This window comes from Aspergillus mulundensis (genome assembly GCF_003369625.1).
Source record: "Aspergillus mulundensis strain DSM 5745 chromosome Unknown scaffold_4, whole genome shotgun sequence".
NCBI classification, from domain to species: Eukaryota; Fungi; Ascomycota; class Eurotiomycetes; order Eurotiales; family Aspergillaceae; genus Aspergillus; species Aspergillus mulundensis.
The window spans coordinates 85,494-104,403 of NW_020797892.1; the positions used below are offsets into that span (position 1 = coordinate 85,494).

Consider the following 18,910-nt stretch of genomic DNA (forward strand, 5'->3'; position numbering starts at 1 on the left):
CTATCTCTGAAAAAGGAATGGCTTGGAGCACATGGCTGCCATGGAAATATTTGAAAATAGATCTGTTGAGGTGTATCTCGACCATCTGCATCTTGACAACGTTTCTTACCATATCTACCCCATATCTGGGCACTACCCAGGCGAGTCCACAGCAGCTCATACTTTAGCTCCCAAATTGGCATTTTACAGCGTAGCCAATTGCATAACGGCAAATTGAATATACCTTCGGGTAACATGTTTGTTGCTCTGGATTGTCTTCGCGTGTTCGGGGTCGGTGGCCTAGGTAGGTAATTCGAAACCTTCCCTCACTCTCTTTCTAAACCAGCGTTGTGATCCCATGCGGAGGAGAAATAAATGGAAAGGCAGAGTATATTCAACCTCAATCAATATCAACTTTCTCATAAGAGCGTTGCTCTTTCCAATAGCTCGATACTTGTAAGCATACGGGCAAATCGATATTCAAAACCGAAGGAAAACGTATTTGGCAGTAATCACAGCGACGCTTTATGTACAACACTGATATTCCCAGTCACGACAGTCTTCATCTGCAAGTAATCCTCAATGCCGTATTTACTTCCCTCTCGCCCCATCCCCGAGTGCTTGATCCCGCCAAACCTGTTGCATGGTCAGAACACGGCGTTTCAATGAACGGAAGGGGACATACGGGCTAGCAGCGTCAGAAATAGCGCCGGTGTTGATAGCCACCATGCCGAACTGTAGGAGTTCCGAGACTCGATGCGCGCGGGCGACGTCCTGGGTGAAGATATATGAGGCCAGCCCTACATCACATGCGTTCGAGGCAGCAATGACTTCGTCTTCGGTGTCGAACTGGAAGATGGGCGCCACGGGGCCAAAGATCTCTTCGTTGACAATCGCCAGGTCGGTGTTTACATTTGTGAGGATCGTGGGCTCGAAGAAGTTGGGACCTGTATTGGAAAGTGGTGTTAGCAGGGTTCCTGGTTGATGGACATCTTGGCTTGAAGGGTGTTACCCAGATCGTCCCTCTTCCTTCCACCAGCTTCTAATGTTGCTCCACGGCGAACAGCATCGTCCACAAGACTGGCAACCCTATTCACCGCTGCTGGCGTAACCAGAGGGCCATGAGTGGTCTTCTCGTCAAATCCGTTGCCAACACGGAATTGGCCCACGGCGGCTCTCAAGCGCCGGATGAATTCAGGATATATGCTTTTCTGAACGAAGATCCGGTTGGAGCACACGCAGGTCTGGCCCGAAGACTTGAACTTGCTAGCAATGGCGGCATCCACGGCAAGGCCAAGATCAGCATCTTCAAAGACAATAAATGGCGCGTTGCCGCCAAGTTCCAGGCTTAACTTCTTTAGAGAGCTGCTTGATTGCTGCATAAGAAGCTTTCCGACGCGAGTGGAACCAGTGAATGATATCTTCCGGACGATATTCGATGAGCACAGTGCTTGGCCGATTTCCGCGGTATTAGCCAGCGCGGTCACGCTGTTGACTACGCCGGGAGGGATTCCAGCTCGCTCGCCGAGTTTAATCAGAGCGTTAGCTGTAAACGGCGTTTCACCAGCTGTTTTGACAACGACTGTGCAGCCAGCCGCCAACGCAGGGCCGAGCTTCCTGGTAATCATCGCAGCAGGGAAGTTCCATCTATAGGCGTTAGCTAGCCACAACATACAAAGACGAGTCGTAACCTACGGCGTGATAAGGCCACAAACGCCAACCGGCTCCTTCAGAACAGAGACGCGGAAATTGGGCTGCGTGTGCGGGATGGTATCCCCATAGATGCGTGCCGCTTCCTCTGAGAACCACTCGAGAAAGCTGGCCGCAAAGAGGACCTCTCCCGTAGCATCTGGCCTTGCCTTCCCGTTCTCCAGGGTGATGAGCGTAGCCAGGTCTTGTTGGTTCTCCAGGATCAACTCATACCAACGACGGAGGATTCGGCCGCGGTTGCGACCAGCTCGGGACCGCCATGCAGGTAATGCGGTGGCTGCAGAGTCAATGGCTCGTTGTGCGTCCGAGGAGTCGGATTCGGGGCAAGACCCGATGATGTTTCCATTCGCAGGGTCTGCAATCGTAAGGTAGGGGTATTAGACATGGCGACCCCGGGAGATTCTCAAAGTTGAGAGCTTACCTGTGACGTTGAAGCGCTCCCCAGATGCAGCCTCCACCCATTTTCCAGCAATGTGGTTCTGGCCGATCAACAAAGAGGGATCGTTCAAGCGGACGGCGGAGATTGCCATTTTGAGTAGATAGGCGGTTCAATATCACGATAAGCTATCATGATAGGCGATCTATTTATCATATTTGGCCTCGGCTGCCGAGTGGTGAGAATGGTAGGTGACAGCGAAAGGACGGTGAGGCGGTTGGAGTAAGGAAGGTCTCGGCGAGCTGCATGTCCAACACCTTCAACATCTCCAACTGCATATACTTGCTGTCTGTTTCTCTCCTCTTTCCCACCATCTCCCACCCATTGTCCAACTCAAGATGCCCAAGACTGTCGAGACCGTCGATCTTTCCAACACCGCCAGCGCGTACTATGCGCCAGCAACCATTGCCCCCACGGGCAAGCTGATCCATGTCGCTGGCCAGCCCGGAAGCACCAAGAACGGCCTCGTGCCTTCAGACTACGAGTCGCAGATCCATCTCGCTCTCCTCAACCTTCGCAAGATCGTCATCGCTTCGGGCTCTTCAATCAAGCACATTGTGAAGCTCAACCTCTTGATCGTCAACTACGACGCAGACAATCGAAAGCATACTCGTCATGTTCAGCGATTCCTCGGCGGTCACCGGCCAGCTATCACACTGATCCCTGTCCCCAAACTGGCGGTTCCCTCCTGGCTGTTCGAGATTGACGCTGTGCTCGCCGTGCCAGAGCCATCACTTCCTCCAGTCCTTTCCAGCGTCAACGAGACCGCCGATGTGCTTATTGTCGGGGCTGGTCTGGCCGGCCTTTCCGCTGCTCACGATCTCATACGGGCCGGTCTGTCCTGCGTTGTTCTAGAGGCGCGCGATCGTGTTGGAGGAAAGACATGGAGCACGCCACTTAAGGATGGCAAGGGTGTCGTGGATCTGGGTGCTGCATGGATCAATGACACCAACCAGAGCAAGGTCTATGCTTTGGCGAAGCGCTACGGCGTCGAACTGATTGAACAGAACACGCAAGGCAATGCTGTTTTGCAGGACTTTGATGGCAACTGCTCTCCTTTTGCTTATGGTGAGCTGCCTAACGTAAGTCTTGCCGGGTCGCTTTTATTTAATCCCCGTACCATGTTCTAACAGAGCGTAGTTCGACAAGGCCACCCAAGTACATCTAGCACAAGTCCGCGACATGTGCGAGGCCGACTGTCAAGCCCTCGACACTTGGAGACCCAGAGATACCGACCTTGACGCCGTTACATTCGAGGCTTATTTACGTTCTCGCGGGGCTAGCGAGGCGGCTCTCGCCACGGCCACCGTCTGGACCCGTGCCATGCTCGGCCAGGACCCCAGGGACATCTCGGCCCTGTACTTCCTGAATTACTGCAAGTCTGGTGGTGGTCTATTGCAAATGCGATCTGACCGAAAACACGGTGGCCAGTATCTGCGTGTTCGTCAAGGTACCCAGGCATTCTCTTTGGGTCTCGCATCTTCCTTACCGGAGGGTGTTGTCCGTCTATCCAGTCCCGTCCACTCGATTATCCAGAACGCCGACCAGTCTGTCAAGGTCCAAGCTGGAGGCGCCGTCTATGCCGCCCGTAAGGTAATCATCACAACACCTAGTCCGGCCATGAAGAGCATTGCCTTCCACCCCAAACTACCGCCCGCCAAGCAAGCATGGATCGACTCCACCACCTACGGATACTACACCAAGGCGATGATGGAATTCCGCTCCCCCTTCTGGGTCGAGAAGGGGTTCTGCGGGCTTGCTCAATCGTTCACCGGACCTGCCGGTGTTATTCGGGACACCAGCAGTCCCGAAGACCGCAAATATATCCTGACATGTTTTATGGGAGGGGATCCCGGTCGGGCTTGGGCGGCGCTGTCCACCAAAGAGCGTGAGCAAAACCTGCTGCTGCAAATAGGAAAGCTCTTTAATACGCCGGATATCGAAAACCTGTTCGTGCAGATGACTACATATGAGTGGGTCAATGATGAGTGGGCTGGCTGGGGCTGTCCATGCACTGCCCTTACCCCTGGTGTTCTGGATACACTGGGTCCTGATGCCCTGAGGGAGAGTTCTGGGAACCTGCACTTTGCGGGTACGGAGACGGCTGGGGAGTGGAAGGGGTATATGGAGGGCGCGATTCGTAGTGGAGAGCGTGCTGCGGCGGAGGTTCTTAAGAGTGTCAATGGGGGTATCTCTTCGCGCCTCTAGATATATTCTGCATTGGATAAATTGCCCGAGGAATATAGCAGGTTCGTATCATAGGGTGGTTATCCATTGCACCTACATGAATTTGACCTCAACATTCCGAAGTAAACGAAACATTAGATCCTGGGAGTATATGCGCCATATGGTGGTGTGCAACAACTCCGGCCGTAGGCATTGGCGCCGCACTCCAGTAAAGTCGCCCCCACGATTTCTTTTGACGTCGGTCTTGCTCCCACTCTCACTCTCACTCTCACCACCCATCCAAGTCAACGTCCCAACTAAACCACAGGCACAAGATCCGACCACCCTGGCGACTAATATAGAATCGGACAAGCAAACTCCCTCTGAACAGCATCTCAAGTCCTCAAAACTCCTTCCCTACTCACCGAAGACTGCACAACAAAAACCCGGGCGGCAAGCCACCGCGTCGTACTTTTCCTTGGATCTGGTACGTGCTCGCCCTTCTCTCAAAGTTCATAACGTGCTGCACAGCCTGACTCAAGAGGGCCGGGTCTCTCCTTCTCAGATCCGCCCAGGAGTCGTCAGATGCAACTGTCCCGGACCGCTCTGCTTTAATCGCGGCGATGGCTACGTGAGGCCGCGACTGGATTGGAACAGGAGCAAGAGAGCAGCAAGTCTCTCTTTCTCTTCGTCCCCGAGAGGAATCAGAGTCTGTAGCGCGAAGAGGTCAACACCGTGAGAAAGCATGCTTGCGCATGTGTCCATATACCCTGGGGTCGAGCATTGATCTCGATGAGGAAGACGCTTGCATCTGATGGAGCTGGTTCTGATCTCGGGTGAAGATCTATCCCTTGGTCATTCGGACTTGGTCGATATTCGTGGGTGGAATTGCGGACTCGGGCCTCGACGTGGAAGATTCCCGAGTGGAAGCCCAGGTGGAGGATGGATTTTAGAAGCGAGTCGCGCAGTACGTCCTGTTGTTCTGGCGGCGATGCAGATGGGAAGACCAGCTGTGTTTCCTTGAAGTTACCTGCTGCCACGTTGTCTCCAGCGCAGGGGAAGTTAACGACCACCTCGAAGAACAAAAACTCCCCCTTCCACAGAACGAAATTACAGTCGGCCTCGGGGCCCTCACAGTATTCTTCAATCAACACATCCGTTTGCCAGCAGTCCACGGGCTTTGTATCATTGTTTCGACTGTACGCGGCATGCCTGGCAATATGTTGGACAGCTGTCAAAAGCGCGTCATACTCGGATACCTTGACGACATTCAAGCTATGCCATCAGTTTCAAGGCTTGAAAATCCACGGCGGTCCCGGCACAGGCACTCGACCTTGATCCCCGGAGATGACATGGCGGAGTTCCTCTGTGCTCCGAATACGCAGGCACGAACTTGATCCATCATTTCGTCGACACAGGTGTTTGTTCACGGACTTGGCGTATACACTGGATGGCGAGGTCTACCAACCTAACTGCTCTGCCGTCCGAGCTACGGCGACAAGGAAGGAGTCTGTCACGGTGGTGACCCCGTCAATGGGCTAGGGGTAAGCCTTGAATACTATGACGATACGAGCCGGTAACTCCGCGTCGCTTGTGAGATCAAGGAGCGCGAACGCTTCTCGGTATTCTGCGCCTCAATAATTGGACTCGAGCCAATGCCCAGGGTGGCCGTAAGCGGCTACGGCTATACCTAGGGCCCTTGCGGCATGGAAGAATCTCCAGGACAGGTAGAACTGACGCATCTCGCCTATGACCGCTATCGTCGGGGTCGGATTGGGGTTGATGAGTGCCAGGGTAGTGCTGCGACTGTGCAGCATAAAGGGTGCTGGCGCCATCAACCGCAATGCAGCAGACTACTGATTGAAACAGACCGACCAGATTTTGGACTCAAAAGCCAGGAGGCGCGACGAACTTTCCCGGACTGACGAACCCCGCAATTCTCCGTATATGCTGCGCTGCACGCAGTCGTTTTTCGAAGAGATTGCTGCGCATGATATATCCCTTCGTCCTGGGTACAAGCAGCTTGAACGTTTGATCTAGGCCTTTGGAGGTTGCCTCGTTGAGAAGATTGTTCAAACACCCGAACTTTTGAACCTCGGCTTGTGCTATCTGTCCTGCCTTTACTGCTGACTGGGTCCAAGTGACCACAATTGCTTCATGACCGGTTTTGACAGACTCCCTCCCAGGAATTTTCAGAGCAACGTTCATGATCCTGAAAGATGGTGTGTCCGAATCGCATTGTGGCTCATGGAACCGGAGTTCGACTGACGGAGTTAGGGTTAGCCACGTTTGGGGCCGAAAGAACATGGGACTGTACCGTTTCGGTCCCAATCGGTAATAGATAAATCCATGAGACATTATTTATTTTTGCTCTTGCTAACACAAAGATTTGAAGGAAATCGAAGTTGTCTGTGTAGCGTTGGCTGCCTAGGGTACTCTACTCTCGAGCTCCGAACTCCGAGCACCGATGAGCTCCGGCCCCAAGCCTTGGGTATAAATGGAGGTACCTTAAGGCAGGAGAAAGTGATTCAATGCTCTCACTCACACGTTCAACTCGAAAATTCCCTTTTATTCATGAATCTGCCACTGAATCCTCAATCGTCTGTCACTATGTCCTCTACAAACAAGGAAGACCAAGCCGAAAGAGGTCTTAAACTATCAACTTCTCCATCAACCTCGCCAGGTTGCTCCCCGGCAACTGAAGACGAGATTCGCGAGCTGCAACACTTCAAATAGCCCAGATTATCTCATTCCCGGCGCCCTCGGGCTTGGAAAACCCCGCGCGACAACGGTTAATCTGGCGTTTACTGTCGCGGTAAATCTATTGCGGTTGCCGACTTCCTAGTCGATGGGCGACTGGGAAGATATAGAGCGTTTCAGAGCCTTACTTTGTAAGTACCCAAGCAGTGTTGACTAAGATGTCTTCTAACGCTCGTATCCAGGATCTATGCTCTGGGATCCGCGAATCTGTTCGGCACCTCGTTCCCCGCGGAAATGAGGAGTAATGTTGCTCTGATCGGGTTTATCCTGGGGACTGTCTTGATTGCTGTGGGCTTGGGGGGTGTTCAGGCCTCGGTGCAACCGTTTATAGGTATACTTTCAACTTGACACCGTTTGAAGCCTGTCACTGATTCGTGCTAGCGGACCAATACACGGAGCCGGTGATGAGGATACGGATCAGAAAGAATGGCCAGCGGGTGGTTGAAGACCGAGAGCTGACTATTCAGTACATCTACAATGTGTACTACTGGTACATGCCCAGTCTCATCGCCTCTTATCATGATCCTACTGACCGGCTCCTAGGATGGTCAATGTCGGCTCACTGGGACTCGGGAAGTATCGCCACGACATTGATGGAGAAGTACATTGGCTACTGGTCTGCGTTTCTCCTTGATTTATGCGCCGTGATCCTTACGGTAATTATAGTTCAACTGGCAAAGTCAAAATTCGGTATACCGCAAAAGCTCACTGTATCGTTGCGCTAATGATTGCTAACCCTACGGCGCCCAGTCCACCCCCCTTCCCAAGGGTCTGTTCTCCCCCGAGCAGCACACTGCTTATGGTACGCTGCCAGGGAAGGCTTCAGTCTCGAGGCCTCTAGACCGGACTACCAGCTCGAAAAGCATCAGCGGGTCGTACCCTGGGACGAGGAGTTCATCTCCGAACTCCGGGAAGCCTTGTCCGCGTTCAAAATCTGGTGCGTCCGCTCAGCATCAATGCAGTCCATTTATACCTAACTAATTCAGTATCGGCTGGCCCATCTTCTGGGTCTGCATGGGGCAAGGCGCCCAAGTTTCCATCTCCCAAGCCGGGCAGATGGAAACGCACGGGATACCCAACGACCTCGTGAAATCCTCCAACCCGGCCGCATATGTGGTTCTCGGCATCATCATCCAGAAAGGCCTTTACTCTTTCCTCCAGCGCCGAAAGATCACATTCAGTCCTGTTTACCGCATTACGCTTGGCTTCCTCATCATGGCACTGGCCATGGCCTATGCCGCGATCGTGCAGGCGCTGATCTATCACAGTGGCCCGTGTTACTCGTACCCGCTATCTCTGTCCTGCGAAGCGTCTGAGGGCGGGACCATGCCGAACCGCGTGCATGTTCTCCTGCAGCTGCCGACGTTCGTGATGATTGCGCTGGCCGAGGTATTTTGCTGGCCGACTGGCTCGGAGTACACATATTCGCATGCGCCGAAAAGCATGAAGTCGATCTTGCAGGCGTGCTATATTAGTACAGCGGGGATTGGATACTTGCTGGGCATGGCGTTGTCGCCGCTCGCGAGGGATCCGCTGCTTGTGGTGCTGTGGTCTGTTGTTGCGGCGATGATGTTCGGAACCGCAGTAGGATTCTGGGCCGCGTTCAGAGAGTACTAGGGCTAAGGGTTTATTTATCAGGTGTAGGCTCGTTTGTTGAATATAAATAAGATGACAGGGTAAGAATCTACTTAAAGGCTTGCATATATAACATAGTCTCTTTAGGCCGTTCTCGAGTCCAGCCCCATGCCTAATTCCCCAGCTGTGCATCTCTTTGACATCTTCTTAGTCTCTTTAACACTCTACCTTCTTCGTTACTGTTATCATGCATTCTAATCGCTCCATCCTAATCCAGAAGACGATCACGCTCCCCCAGCTGTCCCACAACATCTCTACGCGCCTTCCTCGGATACAGACAGAAGTACTGCGTCATGAAAATCACATCGTAAAGGATGGTGATATTCCCCAGGATCAACTTGGGCGCATTCCCGCTTATGCCCGACCAGTCAGCTTGCAAGGAGGTGTCAATGAGCAGCTGAACGAGAGAGAGGATGCCGCCCGTAAAGTCCATCAGAATCGCAACGATACTGATCCCTGCGGTTGACCGGCGGCGGTAGTTCATCCATGCCTGCGGGGTGTATTTCACTGCTGTGAGCGAGACTTTGATTGTGCTGAGGAGGTAGAGCTAGGAAGGGTCTGCCATTAGGAAAGACCCGACGTCTAGGTAGGGAAGGAGCAATCCATGCAGGGTACGTACCACGTCAATCCACTCCTGCGAGAAGAAACATAGTAGCACCGCCATCACATCCAGAAGAACCAATCCGAGACACCCGCAAACCAGCATCCGGGTGACCCTGCCCAGCCTCGGCTTCTGCCCCTGCCCCTGCCCTTCTCGATTCCCCTGCATCTTCGCGTCCAGACCCTCTAGCCGGCCTTCGCCTTCGAACCCCCAAAGACCTGGGCATCTGAACTGACTATACAGAAGCAGACAGATCAGCGTCCCATGCAGCGCGTACAGAAAGTCGCTCATATGCACGGGCGGATCCGGACTCGCAGGGTGCCGCTGGGCATACTGGGCGCGAACGACGGGGATAAACAACAGCCCGCCGTTGAAACCCGTGTACGCGCTCATCCCGATCACCCGGAGCACAGCCGAGTCAAACGAGCACCCGACTGTCGAGCCCCGCCGATAGTTGTGCACGATCAGCGGGTACCAGGAGACGGACCAGATGAGGAAGTAGGTCCATCCGAGCCCTGAAGAGAGGGGCTTGAGGGCGTCGCGGGTGGCAATCATGATGGCGGACAAGGGAGAGGGGTCGGGGTGAAATGGGTTGAGAGGGGAGGTCAAGATAAGAGTGGAAGATGGAGAGCGCCTTGCAGACTAGAGCCTTGGAGCTGGAGATTAATGCGTCGGCTTAAGGGACTCGGCGTTCGGAGTACTTTGGCGTTGGGCATGTGCCCTAGCTCGGAGTTCGCTTCCCGGAGTTGGGCGTCACCCGACTATTCCTGGTCATCCGTCTCAATCTCAACACACCCTTCTTCACTACGCATACTGGAACTAGAAAACAGAGGGTCAGGCAGTGCATTGAAAGCTAAGCCGACATGAACTACCCAGCCTCATCCATGCACTCGCCGCTCACAAAAACCACCAAACACACTAATCATCCAGCGACTCCCAGGGACACCCAACAGCCTCCTCATTCCCGTCGAGGATAAAATACTGCTTACTCTCGCGGCCCGTCGGATCCCCATAGTTCTTCAGCTCAGGGCTAATGGGCACATCATCAAAGCGCGCCAGAAGCCCGCGCACTTTATCGATGGCCGACTGCTTCTTCAGCTGCGTGGCAAACAGGATATCAAAGACAAAGTTTGGCTGGAAAACAATACAGAAGCAAGGCGCATACCGCGAGCGGCGGCTTGCGTGCGCGGGAGTCAGCGCCGCACTGAACAATGGCTGCCCGTTGAAGCAGAAGCGCCAGAGCGGACTGTCGGTGGAGGTGGGGATGTGTGCTGGCCAGGGTTTGGGGTCTGATCTGCGGAGGGCGCGCAGGCAGGTCCAGTATTTTTGGTGGTAGTCCATGACAGAAAGGGATGTTGATTCTTGTGAGGTGGGGATGGGAAAGAGGACCACGAGGCTTGTGTTGGGGCCCAGGTCTGAGGGGGCGGTGTCGAGGTAGGCCTTTAGAGCGGCGGAGAGGGTCATTGCTGAGGGCGAGGTGTGGTCTTGCATGTTGTCGGACTCGAGGAAGAGGTAGCGGTGCTCCATGGCTTTGAAGCCCTTGGTTGCGTAGACACATGGGAATGCTACGGGGGATTCGGAGGTGACGGCTGTGCGGAAGGCACTATAGGACTGGTGCCCCCAGGTTGTTGAGTCGAGCTGCTCGACCTCTTTCCTATGGTTTAATGCGTTAGATTGATTTTCATCTTCAGAATGTTTGCGTGACATTTGACCTACCGCTTCAATAGCAGGGGCCGAGCAGGGGCATGTTGACTCTCATTCTGAAGGAGGCCTATGCTAGACAGCACGCTCTGAAGCAGGCTGTTGTTCTTGCTGTGGTCCTCTGCAGGAGCCAGCGCGCGAAAAAGAAGATACAAGCAAAGAGGGATAGTCAAGATGGCGAAGAGGGCCATGATGGAGAAAGAAGCCTTGGATAGTCTTGGAGATCTGCACTGACTGGCTTGTGCTCTGGATTGGCATTCATTCTTATATCGACAGCCCCTCGCCTTATATATGCCCACCAGGACAGCGTTTGTCTTTGACATCAACAATCGAGTAATGAGTTGTCGCTTCCAAGGTTCATGACGCCTGTGGACCATACCTTGGGCCAGACCATGCTGAACATCACGCAATGCGGCCGAGTGCGAGTGGAGGATAGGTACTTTGTGCCTGTGGCCCCCATGCCCATTGCTATTAGCGGAAAGAGTTTTCAGCAACCTTGGAAAAAGAGCCCGCTAGGGGAGGGGTTAAACAGGACACAGAAGAGCGCCGAAGGGTCTTTTTTTTGGTGAAATCTAAAAGCGAAAACCGTCCTACTTACGAGGTCAATGTAACAAGAAAGAGGTCAAAGCAAACAACCAGGTAGCCCTTTCAACAGAACACACTGCCTGGTAGTCATAGCCGGATTCTGCGCAATTTTAGTGAGAGTGACCTGCCAGTTCCCGCCACGTAGGGTACGAAGCAGAGTACAGAAGAAACGTAAGAGCAACATGTAAATGATGACGACAGTGGACTCTTCAGCAACGTTTGCTCGCTGAGGTGGGTTCTGCATGGGAATATCAAGCATGATGAAACAGATCGAACCAATTGCAGACAGGACGAGAAACACGATTACCACCCAGCTTGTCATATTTTGCAGCCTTCCTCCACGTGTGTCCACTATTCTTCAAAAAACAAAACACCCTCAGGCCTCTTCCAGGGCCTCACATGGCTCCCTGCAGAAGTACTAGGCTGGATCAGATACCGCCGCTCGCCACGGCCCGCTATGGGGCTCTTGTAATGCCGGCTACTGCTCTCTTAGTTGTCCAGTGAAATGCTAAGCAGCCTAAGCAGTGCTACCCTGCTGCAGCTAAGAGACCGTACATGCAGGGGCCGTAAAATGGAGCCTGGATTCAGCGAATATTCCATTTAGCATCCGGCCGATGATGTCGAGTTGGTAACACCTGGTGGCGACGATGGCCCTCGCTACACCTTCCTGTATCTCCCAGGATCTGCCGCCGATCTATGATTTCATGATCTGCCGGCACGTTGATCTTCGATTTCATCATCTGGATCTCGATGCATACTGAAGGCTGCAGCACACATCCGAATCTTCGCCAGGGATATTGTACTCGAAGACTCGAAGATGCAGAGAATCACATAGACGGGTCCTTTGATGCCCATTGCGGGAACCCTAAGTCCCTAACACCAAGGGCCGGGGGGGATCCGGGCCTGCGCGCTTCGACCCGCTAAGCCGCGACGGCAGAGGGCCGAAGATCCTTGGCGAGCAAGCTTGAAGCCGTCCAGCCAATGAAGGTCGCGATAGATAGATTGCACGCCTTGGTCTAGACTTGAATCCCTGCTAGCGTTGCTTGGCGGGCCCGACTGCCAAGGCAGCAAGTGACCGCGCATGGCGTGCTCTGCAAGACTGCGACTGCAACTCCATACGGAGTAGATTGACGAGCTCTTTGTAACCGGATTAGATAACACCGCTGATTCTTCTCCGCGGACGCCGGAAGGTGTCCGTCACGGTTGCTCACCATGGACTCGCTTCTAGAAAACACATTCTTCCTTGAGCGTTCACTCACCTGCAATCCGCAATCCATCCATCCCCTGCCCTGTAGCGATGATTCTGCCTGAGACCACAAGCGGCCGAACAGGCCAGGATGCCGATCTCCAGACTGTCCTCAATGAGCATGGACTGGAGTTGACCCCGGACGGGGAGTTCGTGCGCTGGGCGGCGTCGAACCAGAACCATCCGCGCAATTGGTCTGCGGTGCGGAAGGTATATGACAGTAGTCTGATCATCTTCCTGGACCTCTTCACGTACATCCCTCTGTCCTGTGTATGAGTTTGCGACTGACTTCTCCCGCAGGACCGCTATCAGCACGGCAGGTGTGAGTGTGATCTCTCCTCGATTGGCAGGCGCGATGCTGACTTTGCTGTGCAGAGCCCTGCTGCCGACCATTCTCACCAGGAATATGGGGTCAGTCGGGTCCTGGCTATCTTCCTCTTTGTCTCGCTGTAAGTTCTGCCGTCCGGATCGAAGACACAGTCCTTGCCAACATTTCACTCAAACAAGGTATCTCATCGGCCAGGGCATCGGGGGCATCATCTTCCCGGCCTACTCGGAGGTCTTTGGGCGCAAGAACCTGTATATCGTCAGCACCGGCCTCTACAGCGTCTTTTGCGTCGTTGTCGGCGTGGTTCCATCCCTAGCAGGCGTGATAGTAGGTCGGTTCTTCTCTGGGTTCTTGTCCGCCATTCCCACAATCGTCGTGGCCGGCAGTATTGAGGACATGTTCAATTCCAAGGGCCGTGTTTGGATGATCTTCCTCTGGGCCATGGTGGCTAACATGGGCCTTGTCCTGGGACCCATCATGAGCGTATACATCATTGCTCGGCTCGACTGGTGTGTTCAGCCCATTCCTTTCCGCTCATACACTGGAGGTACAACGCTGACAATCACAGGCGATGGGTCTTCTACATCGCCGCCATCGTCACAGCAGTCATCACCCTTCTCATCCTCTTCATCCGCGAGTCGCGCCCCTCCCTCCTCCTCGCGGGCGAAGTCGCCCGCTTCCAGAAGACTGCACCCGCCTCCATTCGAGACCAGCCGCTCCGCCCGCTTAATCCAGACCACGCCCCGAACCTCCGCACCTTCGCTCGCATGGCCCTTTTCCGCCCGCTCCGTCTCTTCTTCACCGAACCCATCGTCTTCCTCGTCTCCGTTATGAGCGCCGTCGCCTTCGCGCTCATCTACCTCTTCACCGAGGCCCTGCCCCCAATCTTCCAGTCCATGGGCTTCAATGCGCAAGCTTCCTCCCTGCCCTTTCTGGCTATTGGCATCGGCCTCACAGCAGGCCTCTTTACCCGCCTCGCGGACCACCGTACCCTCGTCAAATACCAGAAGACCGGAGTCACCCCGCAGCCAGAACACAAGCTCCTCGGCTTCTCGATCGGTGCTCCCGTCCTCGCCATCGGGCTGTGGTGGTTCGCTTGGACGATCCCGCCGCGCGTGGAAGGTGTCCACTGGGTCGTGCCTTGTGTGGCTCTCGTGCTGATCGGGTACGCGCTTAATGAATTTGACGCCGTGCTAGCAGGCTATCTGGCAGACAGCTACCTTAGCTACGCGGCAAGCGGGTTCGCAGCGCTGGCGCTCGTGCGCTCGTGTCTGTCTGCTGTCTTTCCGCTCTTTGCGGGGCAAATGTTTGATGGGCTTGGTGCGAATGTTGCGGCGTCCGTGCTGGCGGCTGTGGCGACGGTGTTTTGTCTTGTCCCGCCGCTGTTTGAGCGCTATGGGGCGCGGATTCGGGCGAGGAGTCAGTTTGCCAGGTATAGTCTGCAGGTGTATCAGGATAATGGGATTGATAAGGAGGGGTATTGAGGCAGTTGGGAATAGCATAGAGGTGACTACCTTGGTTAGTGATCTTGAATAGGTTATGTTTGTGCTCAGTAACAACAGTGTATCGTGGGTGATAATGTTCGATCTTAAGTCTGTGGACCATCGATGCCCATGTACATGCAAGAAAAACCAAGCATGACTTTACCTCACGATAGCCCAGATACCTGGTCTCCTTGAATACCCCTTCGTAGCTCCAGTTGTAGGTCACATTCAAACAACCACAACCCTAACCCCCTTGCTCCCCGCGACCGGAAACATAGTGAAAAAGTCATAGTCGTACTCCACATCAGCCTCCGTAGTCTCGTACAGCTTCAGGTGTGGAAAAGCCCGCACAACAAGCAACGCGAGCAGGAGATGGAGCTCACAGTAGGCGAGACTGCGGATGTTAGCTACAGCGCAGAACTTGAAGAGTGCGGTGCGGAAGACGTACTTTATCCCGACACACCCCCTGCTCCCCTTCGAGAAAGACAACAGCGTCCGATCAAGCTCCTTTCTCCTTTGCCCCTTCTCATCCAGCCACCGCTCTGGGATGAAAGAGTGCGAATCGGGAAAGACCCTCTCGTCGTGGTGGGTGACTGCAGAGGACATCCCAATCGCCGAGCCCCTAGGGATGACATAGTGTATGCCCTCAGGCTCCCATTCGCCGCGATAAACCAGATCCTCGTCCGTCGGGACTCGCGCCGTCCGACTGGCGACGCCATACGACAGCCGCAGGGACTCGTGGATAACGGCGCCGAGGTAGGGCAGACCCTCGAGTTTTGACCAGGTGGTCTTCTCTGGATCGTTGATGAGGGGGCATACTTCGGCCGTGAGCTTCTCGAGGATTTTAGGGTTTGAAATCAGGTGGAACGTGGCGACCGTAAGGGCCCAGCTGACTGTCTCGGTGCCGGCGGCAAAGAGCGAGATTCCTTCGCTGGTCATGCGGTCGAGGGTCTTCTCTTGCGCGGGTAGATCGGATTGTAGGATTGAGGTGAAGACCGTGGTCTTTGGTGTTTCTGCCCCCTGCTTGGTGGCCACTTCTGCTTGGGCTTTCTTGATGTAAGCTGGCATGTTTGCCTGGTGTCATGCATCGTTAGTGAGAGTCTACAAGGTAGCAAGGTCGGAGTCCAGGGTGAGCTCACTATGAATGCATCCGACGCCCTTGCCTTCTCCGGCTTCCCCATCACAAGGCTGCGGATCCTAGGTTGTCGTCTTGTCAGCCAATGTCCGCGTACTCTATACACATGCATACTCCTCAACAGCCCACAGGACATCTGCCCACCACGGCACAAACCGCATCACATATCCCAACCTGAGCGCCTTCGTCAGCTCATCGGAGAACCCAAACTCCCAGCCGTCGCTCTTAAGCAGCCCCAGATTCTCGCCGAGACAGTATCCCGAGATCACGTCCGTCGTGCACTGGCTATACGCGTGTCCGGCCATGAACGGCTGCGCTTTCTCCGTACGCAGAATCTTCTCGCAGAGCTGCTCGCCGAGGTCTCGGACGATAGGCTCGAGTTTCAGGACTTGCGCGCGTGAAAAGAGCTTGTTCAGTGCGTTGCGGCGCAGCCGGTGTGTGGAGTGGGAGGTCGTGGAGAAGGTCGCTAGCGCTTGGATTCTGTGTTCGGTGGCAGACCGTGAGTATGCAGGGTGGATTATAGGCTTCGCATTCAGAGAACGATGCATTCGGCTTACCCTGCACTCCCTGTTACCTGGTGAGCAGGCTTATCGCGCTTCCTGCTTCCGCTCGCGTAGATCTCGTTGATGAAGCGGAAGTCGTTGCAGTGGATCTCGTGCGGGCTGATGCGGACAATGGGGCCTGCAACGAGATTGATTGTGTCAGTACGGGAATATATACCATCTTCATCTGATCCAATGGGCTAGTCGTACCGTATTTCTCATGCATCTGCTGGATCCGTCTCGTGTACCGGCCTCCCTGCACTATATCATAGTAAAATTCCGGGAGGTATGTTGCGGCCGCGAGCCACGGGCCAGGGATATGATGAAGCGGGTGGAAGAAGAGATTGTATATGCATTTTCCCAGCTGGAAGAGGATCCAGGTTCCTACACAAGCGAAGGCGAGGGGTGCTAGCATGTTTTCTGCTGGAAGACGCATTGCGGCAGACTCGGTAGTCCGAGGGTGGATGAGTGTTCCAGGAAGATTGGAGGGGAGTCGAGAGGGAAAAGAGAAGAGAAGGGCATCGACCCCGTTGAATCGCTGCGAAGCGGGGAACCTTGAAGATAAATGCCTTGCGTAATGAACAATATGGAGACAATGTTTGAGCTTGGATGGTCTGACAGTGTTAGACCAAAGGTTCGGCCCGCAGTAGACTGTTGACTTGTGTTTAGGAGCTTCTGTGTTGGTCATCTCATTGGTTATCGCCGTTTTCGCCCTTCTCCAAGGGCGCCTTCACCGGCAGTGGGCAGAACACGGAGTGAATGGCTGACTTTGATTGATCAGGCCAAGTCCAATTGCAGGCTACCTTATCTCTCACGCCTTCTCAATGAATATCACCGAACACATCAAGATATCCAACATCACTCCGACTCCCCGATGATGGCCAGCGACGCTTGGGAGATACCCAAAACTGTTTCATTATTTGTGCTCATTATACCGCGGATGTGGCTGGCAAACAAAATTGCTAGGGGTCTTTCCTGCTACTGCTTGCATAGGCCGTAGCAAGCCATAGTCAATGTTGTTAGTGAGCTGTTTGGTGGCAGTATCAGTGTTGCACCCTAAGACATTTGCTACGAGATTGACGCGGCCATCATCAGGGAGGTACTTGTAGACTGATTGCAAGAAGGACACTGTGTCGTCGTCGGGGTTTAAACGGTGGTACTGTCTGAGCTTCTCGTCGAAGGCGCTGGGCTGCTTGACGTACATCGACGCGCTTGACGGCATCTTGCTCACACTCGAGAGACTGCTGTCCATGCTTTCGATATCGTAGAGTTGTTAGGTAGTTCGTACGTAGGATGATGAGGAGTCGTGGGTTTTGACTTGCGAAGGAAGGCTCCCGGAAGTACAGTACCGGATGAGTCAGGCCTAACCCAGCTCTGTGCCAATGGCAACTTGACAAGGGAGCAAGATCATCTGATTTCCGCGTGGATTGTCGTTTCTTCCAATGCATTACATGGCAGCGAAGTGCCGCATGTGCAAAAGGAGGTAAATCTCGACAACAGCTATGCACTACTGGTTCTCATATTTTCCTCCCCTCTCTCACACTCCACCGCTTCACAAAAGAATCATCCTGGCACTCCCTACCACGGAGCATTACTTCCATCGTACTGGTGCCTCGTGTTCTCCCAGCCGGGAAGATAGATTTTGGGAAACTGCCCATTCAACCCACGAGCAGGGCCGCGAATGATATCAAGCGAGAGAGCTGCGCCTTCCTCTGCAGTCAGATCGGCCATGTCTCCGCCTCCGAGCTCGGTCTTCAGCCACTGGAAGCGAAGATCTTAGTAGCCGATTGACGATGGATGGAAGAAACAAGGTGGGCAGAATGGTACGTACGCCGGGGCTAAGCGCCATAAAGGTAAACCCTTCCTTTTCGTAATCAAGCGCATATTGAACCGTTAAGGCGTTCATGGCGGCTTTGGTGATCTTATAGGCTGGCGCGGGGGAAACGTGCGCAGCGCGCGCTAAGGTGATGGAGGCCAAGGTGGTAGAACTAACACTTTGATTAGGGTGAATGGAGAAGGTCGGCAAGATCGACTTACATACTTATGACTTTCTTCTGAGTCCCCTTCTGCAATAGCGGAATGAAAGCACGAGTCACCCAGTGGACGCCCAGGACGTTGACGGAGAAGCTGTGTTCCAGATCATCCCTAGGCGGGTATATCAGCCATGCTCATTTTCTGACGGTAGTCAATTAGGTTCAACTCACATAGACTTTACTCCGTCCATAGTATACTGGCATACTCCGGCGTTGTTGATTAAGACGTCAAGTCCCTTGCCGCCTAGTTTCTTCTCCACTTCGACCGCGGCCTGCTTGATGGATGCTTCGTCGGTGACCTCGAGCTTGATGATGACAACGCGGCCTGAAGACTGCTTGACTAGCTCCTGCAACTCGGGAGATGGTGTACGGGCCGTCGCAAATACGGCACAGACTTCTTCTGCGGGAAGAGCAACGAGTTTCTGGACGAAGGCGAGCCCAAGGCCTCGAGCAGCGCCGGTGACGAGATAGGAAACCATGATGCAGGTTGTTCTGATCCGAGATAGACAGGAAAAAATTAGCAAATGCTGTAAGAATGTTGTTATATCGCAAGTAGATGTCGAAAGCGA

General features: G+C 54.0%; 9 protein-coding genes across 9 annotated transcripts; 2 read left to right on the forward strand and 7 right to left on the reverse strand.

Moving 5' to 3' along the window:
* Nucleotides 1–570: 570 nt before the first annotated feature.
* On the reverse strand, nucleotides 571–2,219 carry DSM5745_04584 (NAD-dependent succinate-semialdehyde dehydrogenase; the record flags this gene model as incomplete). Its single annotated transcript, XM_026746600.1, has 4 exons — nucleotides 571–926; nucleotides 992–1,626; nucleotides 1,675–2,044; nucleotides 2,111–2,219. 4 exons carry the CDS (start codon nucleotides 2,217–2,219, stop codon nucleotides 571–573), a joined length of 1,470 nt encoding a protein of 489 aa, XP_026604080.1.
* A 244-nt stretch (nucleotides 2,220–2,463) lies between these two features.
* On the forward strand, nucleotides 2,464–4,333 carry DSM5745_04585 (putative flavin-containing amine oxidase; the record flags this gene model as incomplete). The annotated part of the gene is made up of 2 exons (XM_026746601.1): nucleotides 2,464–3,207; nucleotides 3,266–4,333. 2 exons carry the CDS (start codon nucleotides 2,464–2,466, stop codon nucleotides 4,331–4,333), a joined length of 1,812 nt encoding a protein of 603 aa, XP_026604081.1.
* Nucleotides 4,334–4,995: 662 nt separating this feature from the next.
* DSM5745_04586 (uncharacterized protein) lies at nucleotides 4,996–5,645 on the reverse strand (the record flags this gene model as incomplete). Its single annotated transcript, XM_026746602.1, has 2 exons — nucleotides 4,996–5,566; nucleotides 5,614–5,645. 2 exons carry the CDS (start codon nucleotides 5,643–5,645, stop codon nucleotides 4,996–4,998), a joined length of 603 nt encoding a protein of 200 aa, XP_026604082.1.
* A 533-nt stretch (nucleotides 5,646–6,178) lies between these two features.
* On the reverse strand, nucleotides 6,179–6,642 carry DSM5745_04587 (uncharacterized protein; the record flags this gene model as incomplete). Its single annotated transcript, XM_026746603.1, has 2 exons — nucleotides 6,179–6,555; nucleotides 6,609–6,642. 2 exons carry the CDS (start codon nucleotides 6,640–6,642, stop codon nucleotides 6,179–6,181), a joined length of 411 nt encoding a protein of 136 aa, XP_026604083.1.
* Nucleotides 6,643–10,205: 3,563 nt separating this feature from the next.
* On the reverse strand, nucleotides 10,206–11,179 carry DSM5745_04588 (YqcI/YcgG family protein; the record flags this gene model as incomplete). Its single annotated transcript, XM_026746604.1, has 2 exons — nucleotides 10,206–10,941; nucleotides 11,004–11,179. 2 exons carry the CDS (start codon nucleotides 11,177–11,179, stop codon nucleotides 10,206–10,208), a joined length of 912 nt encoding a protein of 303 aa, XP_026604084.1.
* A 1,691-nt stretch (nucleotides 11,180–12,870) lies between these two features.
* On the forward strand, nucleotides 12,871–14,631 carry DSM5745_04589 (MFS multidrug transporter; the record flags this gene model as incomplete). Its single annotated transcript, XM_026746605.1, has 5 exons — nucleotides 12,871–13,070; nucleotides 13,120–13,141; nucleotides 13,195–13,268; nucleotides 13,327–13,656; nucleotides 13,716–14,631. The coding sequence occupies 5 exons, from the start codon at nucleotides 12,871–12,873 to the stop codon at nucleotides 14,629–14,631; spliced, it is 1,542 nt and encodes a 513-aa protein (XP_026604085.1).
* A 228-nt stretch (nucleotides 14,632–14,859) lies between these two features.
* On the reverse strand, nucleotides 14,860–16,744 carry DSM5745_04590 (cytochrome P450; the record flags this gene model as incomplete). The annotated part of the gene is made up of 6 exons (XM_026746606.1): nucleotides 14,860–15,025; nucleotides 15,080–15,705; nucleotides 15,771–15,828; nucleotides 15,881–16,246; nucleotides 16,324–16,447; nucleotides 16,519–16,744. 6 exons carry the CDS (start codon nucleotides 16,742–16,744, stop codon nucleotides 14,860–14,862), a joined length of 1,566 nt encoding a protein of 521 aa, XP_026604086.1.
* A 480-nt stretch (nucleotides 16,745–17,224) lies between these two features.
* On the reverse strand, nucleotides 17,225–17,530 carry DSM5745_04591 (uncharacterized protein; the record flags this gene model as incomplete). Its single annotated transcript, XM_026746607.1, has 1 exon — nucleotides 17,225–17,530. One exon carries the CDS (start codon nucleotides 17,528–17,530, stop codon nucleotides 17,225–17,227), a length of 306 nt encoding a protein of 101 aa, XP_026604087.1.
* A 356-nt stretch (nucleotides 17,531–17,886) lies between these two features.
* Nucleotides 17,887–18,820, reverse strand: DSM5745_04592 (SDR family oxidoreductase; the record flags this gene model as incomplete). Its single annotated transcript, XM_026746608.1, has 4 exons — nucleotides 17,887–18,069; nucleotides 18,140–18,296; nucleotides 18,346–18,453; nucleotides 18,513–18,820. The coding sequence occupies 4 exons, from the start codon at nucleotides 18,818–18,820 to the stop codon at nucleotides 17,887–17,889; spliced, it is 756 nt and encodes a 251-aa protein (XP_026604088.1).
* Between the last annotated feature and the right edge of the window lie 90 nt (nucleotides 18,821–18,910).